This window comes from Sinocyclocheilus anshuiensis, unplaced genomic scaffold, assembly GCF_001515605.1.
Source record: "Sinocyclocheilus anshuiensis isolate Anshui unplaced genomic scaffold, SAMN03320099.WGS_v1.1 scaffold522, whole genome shotgun sequence".
Classification (NCBI taxonomy): domain Eukaryota; kingdom Metazoa; phylum Chordata; class Actinopteri; order Cypriniformes; family Cyprinidae; genus Sinocyclocheilus; species Sinocyclocheilus anshuiensis.
The window spans coordinates 1,239,640-1,248,740 of NW_015544185.1; the positions used below are offsets into that span (position 1 = coordinate 1,239,640).

A 9,101-nucleotide genomic window follows, 5' to 3' on the forward strand; every position below is an offset into this window, starting at 1 on the left:
AGCAGGGCTGTCCAAACTCGGTCCTGGAGGGCCGGTGTCCTGCAGAGTTTAGCTCCAGCTTGCCTCAACACACCTGACTGGAAGTTTCTAGCATGCCTATTAAGACCTTGATTAGTTGGTTCAGGTGTGTTTAATTAGGGTTGGAGCTAAACTCTGCAGGACACCGGCCCTCCAGGACCGAGTTTGGAGACCCCTGGGTTAGTGCATCCTCACTTACCCTGTAGAAATATGCTGTTATGGCTTAAGTTTGCTCGTCGTCATTTTTTATTAACTCTCACTCTCTGTTTATCCAATCCAGATCTCTTAATGCAAGTACTGTAGTAACACATAATTGCATCCTTCTAGATTTCTTTTAAGTGACAGCAAATGCATTGTACAATAGTGACCTATATATCAGATTTTTACATATTTAATTCTGTGTATTACTTTGCTCATAGAACAAGGAGATTGTAGAGGTTTTGATTGCTCTCTGGGTGTAGAATGAAGCGGGCTAGTTTAGTAAAGATGGATCGATAGATGGTTTACTCTCCAGTGGGCTTTGGACAATCAGTGAGTCACATTACTACCTATTTCAGGTAACTTGCAGTGTTTTCGGGTCAAGTGAGAGTGCAATTTATCATATCGCACAATTTCAGTGTGCCAAAGCGAAGGATTTCTATAGTCTATACTTCAAACTGTCATGAAGTATATTTTCTGTTTTCCTAAAGTATGCACAGTAGACGGAATGCGAGGCATACCTTGATCACATTGAGATTTAACCAGTGAAAAACATATTTATTTAATTTTATCGAATATATTTTGCAGTTCACTGGATGAGTATTAGTGTGTGTTATAGTATTAATGTGTACAATGCCGGTGTCCTTTATCGGTTTTGTTGAAGACCATGATGCCTGCATACTCAAGGTCATTTATACAAACACTAGACAAGGACCTCATATAAAAAAACAAAACTATATTTTACTTGAAATAGACATAATCTCCCCTGTATTAGAATTCCAACAGTTATATTAAAGGAATAGTTCACTCAAAAATTAAAATGAGCTTTTACTCACACTCAGGTCATCCAAGATGTAGATGAGTTTGTTTCTTTAACACTTCCTCCACTGAAAAAGACATTAATTAATGGACTTCAGTGGTGTGGATTACTTGTAGATTATTGTGATGTTTTTGTGGACTCTCATTCTGACGGCACCCATTCACTGCAGAGGATCCACTGGTGAGCGAGGGATGTATTGCTACATTTCTCCAAATCTTTTCCAGTGAAGAAACAAACTGCTCTACATCTTTAATGGCCTGAGGGCGAGTACATTTTCAGCAAATTTTCATTTTTGGGTGAACGATTCCTTTAAGCATTTCACTGCAGTGAAGTTTAAGTAATTTAGTTTGGAAGCTGCTCTCAATATCTCACATGAAAACGGATGTAAATGTTTTATTTTTTTCACATCTGTGTTTAAATTGTTTAACAGTTCCTTTTCTTGTAATCTGAGTATTTGTGGACCCTGTTTTGGCGTTAGTGTAGTTAATGAACTAGCTGATATGTAGAAACATGAAAAACACCAGTATGTTTTTTTTGTTAGATGGAAACATGTTGCTTATTTGAAGTTTGAAATAACTTGCTCTTACTCAGTGGTTCATGCAATGTTTTCAAAACTGTAATGTGGTCAGATTCTGCCAAAATATTATGCTGTGCAATCCTGTTGTACAATAATTGTGCTAATATTATGTGTTGACTGATGACTAGCTGGGTTGGTAGTGGCAGATATTGGTAAACCATGAGCAAACGTGAGTTATTCTGCAACAGAAGTGAGCATGCAGTTAATATCACCACATTAATGGCAAAAAAAAAAAAAAAAGATAAGGAATGGACTTTTATTTGTGATATATAAAATGTAGCTAACATCATAGTTCTGTTTGCATTGTCAACCAAAAAACAAACTGAACTTTATGCTGGAGATTGAAGTGCAGTGCCAGTGGTCCCCAGGAGTCACTGTTTAACATGGCAATGATGTTTTTTTATTTTATTTTTGCTTTATTTTCCTGAAACTGATCATTTAATTCAAATTTGTGCTTTTTGAAGTATTATAAATCTAAATATACTAAAGAAAAGTGCCTCACTTTACAACTAGCTACCTTATATACTCTTTAGATACTACCTATTTTTTTCTATGAGCCCTATAAGTGCTTGTTGAATAGCCCTCAAACTTTTTTTTTAATCCTGAATGCTAGTTTGTAATCTTAATATTATAATGAAATAATAATCTTCTTTAAAAAATATTATTTTAGTCAAGTTATAGCCTTGCTGGGTATATTTCGCTTTAACCACACTAGCATTGGATTGAAGATAAAATCAAGGGTACTGAATATTGATAATTTTGTAACGTGATTCATATGGTACGTAATGCAAAAATGATTATGACTGAAATTCTGTAATGATTATTTGTCTCATTGCTGCCCAGATTATATACATTTTCTTCAAACAAGTTTTACTAACATTTGCTATATTTTTATCTGGTACAGATCATCTGGATTTTTTCCTTTCAATTAGGAAAACGCAAACCAGTTTGTTTTTCAAAGCAGTATTTACACACTATTTAATCGATACAGTTGGGTTCATATGATAGATTGTTTAGTGCATTCGTATATATTGTATATAAATGTGAACCACTTTTATTTGTGATGCATATTTAGCTTGTATAGTGTAAATAGCAGAACCACTTTGACAATAAAAAGCTGTTTTTAAACCTGTATGTAAGTTTTGCATTTACCATCCTGCCCATCATAACATCATGACTTACCTTTGGGTCAATGGATCAAAACTAGAACATCAATTTACTTGACAAGTTAAAGGGATAGTTCACCCAAAAATGAAAATTTTATGTTTATCTGCTTACCCCCAGGGCATCCAAGATGTAGGTGACTTTGTTTCTTCAGTAGAACACATATGATGATTTTTAACTTTAACCGTTGCAGTCTATCAGTCGTATAATGCATGGCAATGGTAACAAAATCTATGAGAGTAAAAAAAAACATGCACAGACAAATCCAAATTAAACACTGCGGCTCGTGACGACACATTGATGTCCTAAGACACGAAACGATCGGTTTGTGCGAGAAACCGAACAGTATTTATATCATTTTTTACCTCTAATACACCACTATGTCCAACTGCTTTGGGCATGCCCACGGCATCCACACGTGAGACACGTGAGGTGTGTACGCGCTCAGGCGTAGTTTACGCAAGCGCCAGAAGTGATCTCTCGCGCGTATACGTCACTCATTGTTTACACAGTGCACAAACATTGTAGGTACGACGGCTAATCAAAATGGTACTTGCGCTTATCCGGAAAAGACAGTTGGACATAGTGGTGTATTAGAGGTAAAAAATGATATAAATACTGTTCGGTTTCTCGCACAAACCGATCGTTTCGTGTCTTAGGACATCAATGTGTCGTCACGAGCCGCAGGGTTTAATTTGGATTTTTCTGTGCATGTTTTTTTTACTCATAGATTTTGTTACCATTGCCATGCATTATACGACTGATAGACTGCAACGGTTAAAGTTAAAAATCATCATATGTGTTCTACTGAAGAAACAAAGTCACCTACATCTTGGATGCCCTGGGGGTAAGCAGATAAACATCAAATTTTCATTTTTGGGTGAACTATCCCTTTAAGGCTTCTAAGATGGTAAAATACTGTGATTAGTTTTTCTAACACTTGAGGGCGATGCTTGCAGATCCAAATGGCAAATGTCAGCTCTAGTATCCTAAAGCTGCATTTAAGTGCATTTTACATGTATTATTCTTATTATTTATCTGCATATGTGTGCTTAGGGCTGAATATTTGAATAGGTTTCTCCGGTTTCTTTCAAGCTCAAAGAGGAGTTGCCGTCACTCTTGATGTTCAATTCGCGAACGAGTCGTTATTTTGAATCGGTTCTTTTTGAATGTTTCATTCGAATTGATTGGCACAGCGCATGCTCATCATTCGAAGTATCCACGTGAGTCACATGTTAGAGACATTCATTTACACTATTGGATTACATAGCGATAAGCAGCATTTAACTAAAATGTATTTTACTTTTAAAATGAATAAAACGCCACATGGGTCTTTTGGAGACACGTTTGATTCATTTTTTAAAAACTGAATTTAAGTACTACTAAGATTTTTGTCTTTTGTGCGAATGTTTCTTATTATTATTCAATATATATTGTTTTAAATGATTATATACTTATTAAACTTGAGTTAAGATTTCAAAGAATCAGTGAATCACTGAACAATCTGAGCAAACCGATTTGCTAAAATGAACATCCCAGCACTAACTTAGTTGTTCGGAAACGGCAGAAACTACTGCATTTCCCATAATTCACACGCATTCGTTCATCAGTGGGAGGGTGCTGCTGCACGCTTTGGCTTTTTTTTCTCTCTCACAATTCACACTCTTACGCTCTGTTTATTCCTCAGAAGAAAGCAGCGCGAGCGGAGCTCCACACCGAACGCTGCGACGTTCTGATTTCGAATTTTGAAATATTTTGAATCTCCCTGCGCCAGGATAGATATGCAGAACGTTTGAATTTTAAATAAAATACCAGAGCTGTTTGGCGGCAGAATTTCTCACCAGTTGGATACAATTTCGCGTGCAAAACCCGACATCTGATTCAGTGCAAGCAAATGACTTTGATTTCGGTAACTGTGAGCTGCAGATGAAAGCGCCGACCTCGCGGCTGCTCTTTGATCTCAAAGGAGGCGCTAAAGGAAGGAAGGAAGATTGATTGATTTGGTGGGAAACTAAGCAACTTTTCAATCGCGTCTACACATATCCGAACCCTCCTGATTGATGGAGAATCACAGGCCGAGGATTTTTGGAATCAAACCTTTTAAATTGTGACACTTTGCGCCTTTATAGCACATCTGTCAATCCACGCGGCGTGTTTATAGTTTGCAGTTGTTGCGCGGAACGGACCGAGCTGATCTCACCTATTCTTTGAAGTTTGACGCGCGCACGGTTCGATCATGGGCTGCACGGTGAGCACAGAAGACAAGGCGGCCGCCGAGAGATCAAAGATGATCGACAAAAACCTTCGGGAGGATGGAGAGAAGGCGGCGAGGGAGGTGAAACTGCTCCTGCTCGGTAAGTCAAGTCATGGCACGTCACGTGTGTGTTATTTTCAGTGGGTCTGTGTGTTCAGTTTTCCAGTGCTATGTCACACGCTTCCATAAAAACAACATGCCAGTACTTTGCGACTCGTTTGGAGGAGATGCATGTATTTAGTATGATCTGATGTGTGGTTCGGGTTGATTGTGATGGATAAACAGGATGGATGCACACACCACAGCATCCGTCTGATTGCTGTTTTACATTTGAGATTTCAATCCGCAATATTATTCAAATTAAAGAGTCAAACCGGGAAAAAATATATCATGCTTTTTGACTTGTACCGAGAAAATACCATAGTATATTGAAGCAGCTTTGCACACTATATAAATACTATGGTGTAACCGTGTTTTCTAGACATGGTATCATGGAAATAGCATGTTTTTATATAATCCGTGATAAGAGATGTACATTCCGTGGTGTTCTTTGAAGCACATTGGAGTACCAGGGTACCACCATGGTGTTTTGGACACATACATGCACTAAGTGCCATGGTATAGTGATGATTTCAGACGGTATACTATGGTACAGAAAATCATGTTTTCATGTTACTCCAAGCAAAGTACTACTTAAAAAAATAAAATGATGATATTACCATCTGATGTGGGCATGAATGAGAAAAACAGCCCTCCAGTATCTCAGTGCTTTGTCAACACTGTTGTATGTGACATTGAATATAAATAATAGTTTGCAGAGTGCATAAGTAATTGAGATCCTATATAGTGTCTAATCTAGTTAAATTATCATCAGTAATGTTGTTTTTATACTGTTTTTCTTCATGTAGTATGTTTAGCCTATTCAGGTCAATTGCAGATGTTCTCAAATGTAACCAACTGTGATAATACATTATATAACTCTTCTACTATACTTCCACTAGCCATACTCACCTCTGCGTTGGGAAAAAAACATACTTATCAATGATTAATTATGTGGTTTCCATGGATACTGCATTGTCCTTTATGCTCATGTGTTTAGGCCTGGTCATAAATATTCTCCGCTCTCTTGTTCTATTGTGACTAACAGGGAACGTTCTCAGAACTTTTGCTAACGTTCTGGCAAGGTTATGAACAAATATTCTTTCATTAACGTTAATAGAATGTTCATTCAAAGTTACCTGGTCTTTTATAACATTCTCAAGATGTTGGCACAAAAATATTATTAATGCATCGTTTTTCCTAAACATTTTAGTTGGATGTTTGTCTAAGATGATTTGGAGAACATTCGGATGTAACATTCCCATAATGTTCGCAAAATAAGAAAATCAAACATTCCCCTTAACATTGTCTTTAACGTTCATATAAGCAAGAAAAAAAGCATTTAAAAAAATGGACTTTCAGAGAACATTCAGAAGTGATGTTTTCATTACTTAATAGGAACGTTAGTAAAACATTCATATTTTGTTAGCTGGGTATTTAGCATCAATAACTTGGAATTTTATAAAGCAAACAGGCATCCAGGAAGGTGCATGCATGCCGTTTGATTTTTTTGCAAGATGACCAGGTTAGATATAAACAAGTGTCTGCAGGTAGTGCTGTTCTGGAGTAACCCTGCTGTAAGAATCGGATAAGTACGGCACTAAACAAAAGACTTCTCCATTCAATTATACTTCATTAAAGCTGAGTGCTGTAACCAATCCATTTTTATTTTGGCAGGTCCATTGGTGGTAAATGAAAGCGTGTTTGATTTGGAAAAATACATCAGAAAGGGGGAAGAAACTGCACAGTTCTGTAGTTACTGTATGCATATACACACCTGTTTAATGGCTCTTAAGTCATTAATTACTATAATACCAGATCAACAAAATCATCAGTAGAGAAACAGACTTTACAAGCTCAGTAGATATGCACAATATTTACTCCCAAAAAATCATATATATATGACATTTCAATAAAAAAAATATTTTTTTTGTAAATATTGTGCACAATAATAGACATAAATAATTGGTAATATATAATATAATATATCTTATAACATAATTTAAAGAAATTGTTTACTATTTCTTGACAATGCTATTTGTACATTTATTTAGGTGACACCAGGGGAGGCCAGGTTATCACAAAGTTTCCAAATATTGTCTGATTCTTTAGCCTAGCTGATATAATATCAATATGTCTTTAGTATGTGCAGATGTCCAAAATGTTTGGTCTGTATTTTCTATGCCATCTTTATGTAGTCTGGTTAACACTGTTATGCAAAGCGTGCATGTTGACTATTTGATAGTAAATGAGTAAGTTGTTGCCTTTGTAAACTGTGAGCATGTTTTCAAAAAACGCAAAAGAGAAAGAGAGGATTTGATAAGCTGCTTGGTTTTTAATCTAGTGCACACAATTTGTCACCAATCAGGCATTTCACTTGAGTTTGGTAATATCAGAGTTGGTCATAAGCCAGACTACGAGACCATTAATCTTTTAAATTTAGTGTAGTTGCTTAAACTGTGTTCTAATTCTGGATGGAGTCACCTCACAATTCAGTACAGCTTCACACAGTCGTCCTCTGTCATATCCTGTTAGTAGTGCAGCATGTGTGCTCTGATCCTGACAGCATGGGGACAGGTGTGACAGCGTTGCTCTCCACAATACACTTTACCCTACGGAGAGAGCAAGCAGGAGTGAGAATACAGGGAAAACGTGCCCGGGGAATAAGGGAGACAGGCTTTAGATGTAATCAAAAAATTGGATGAACTTAGCTTGACACTGATTCCCCCTAGGTACATATACCGTGTTCAACTTCAAAAATATCTGCATGTAAATAAAAGCAATCTAGCAAGCACATATATACCACATTATTCACATCACAGACTTATAGTGTTAAATCAGAAACTGACTGGTTCGGTGTAAATATGGGTTTCCTCGCACCACAGTGTTCACAGAGCTCCCACTAATGACTTCTTATGATCAGGTCTGAAAATGATAGATGACCACAGCGGTAATCTCATGCTGTGGAAACACAGTGCAATTACTCGTCAGTAGCATATTCTGGCTTGTTCAGAATTTTCACAATATTGCTAAATGTATGTAAATCATCAGTTTGAAATATCCAGATTGTGAAAGTAATGCTGGCTTGGTTACTTTCCATTGTTTACGTACTCAAATCAAGCACCTCTCTTGGGTTGTACAGGTAGTCATTTTAAAATTCTGTTATTTAAGCCTAGTAGAAAATTTAAAGGAATCGTTCACCCAGAAATGAAAATTTACTGAAAATTAGGGGTGAAACGGTACACAAACATGACGGTTCGGTACGTACCTCGGTTTTGATTTCACGGTTCAGTACAGTTTCGGTACAACAGGGGGAAAAACTAAACATACATACATATATATTAGGGGTGCAATGGTTCTTGGTAAAAAATCGAACCGTACCGTAGGGGGTTGCACAGACTAATCGACTAGTCGACTTCAATGCTCTGCCATGACGCTTTAAGCTTGATGTCGACTAGTCGCTGGTCCTATAGAGGGCGCAACAGGATAATAAATATTTGAAGGACTTACACATTTACGCTCCGTTTCCAAACAGTTCAAATGACAAATAAATGCATACTCTGAAAGCGCTCCACAAGACATGTGTGATTATATTACTGGATGCTCGAAATTGAACGTGAGAATGCACGTTTTAAACATCTTATTGTACAGGTAAGTTAATCGCCGTTCTAATCTAATGCGCTGCTGCACTGTAACGCACACACATAGGCTACAGACAGTAGCGCGTACATCACGCGCACAGAATCATTCAGCGCGGAAATGTATTGTCAACACTGTTCTGTGATTTTTCAATAAAATAGCTTAGAATCTGAAAAGTTCAAGCATATATTTCTTAATAACTAGTAAATTCCACAGCTTCACTACTAGTAGAGAGACGCTGCCAGGTAGAATTAATTCACACACGCAATCGCTCTCACTAATGCATTCATATTAATATAATCTTTACTGTGCTACTTTATCTGTATCTGATT

At 37.0% G+C, this 9,101-nt stretch overlaps 1 protein-coding gene across 1 annotated transcript in view; it reads left to right on the forward strand.

The window, feature by feature from the left end:
• The first annotated feature begins 4,331 nt into the window (after nt 1–4,331).
• The window catches only part of LOC107696468 (guanine nucleotide-binding protein G(i) subunit alpha-2), a 50,749-nt gene continuing 45,979 nt past the window's right edge, over nt 4,332–9,101 (forward strand). The window contains exon 1 of the mRNA XM_016496810.1: nt 4,332–5,131. Coding sequence (XP_016352296.1) covers nt 5,014–5,131 — 118 coding nt within the window. The 5' untranslated portion in view covers nt 4,332–5,013. The remainder of the gene's footprint in view (nt 5,132–9,101) is intronic.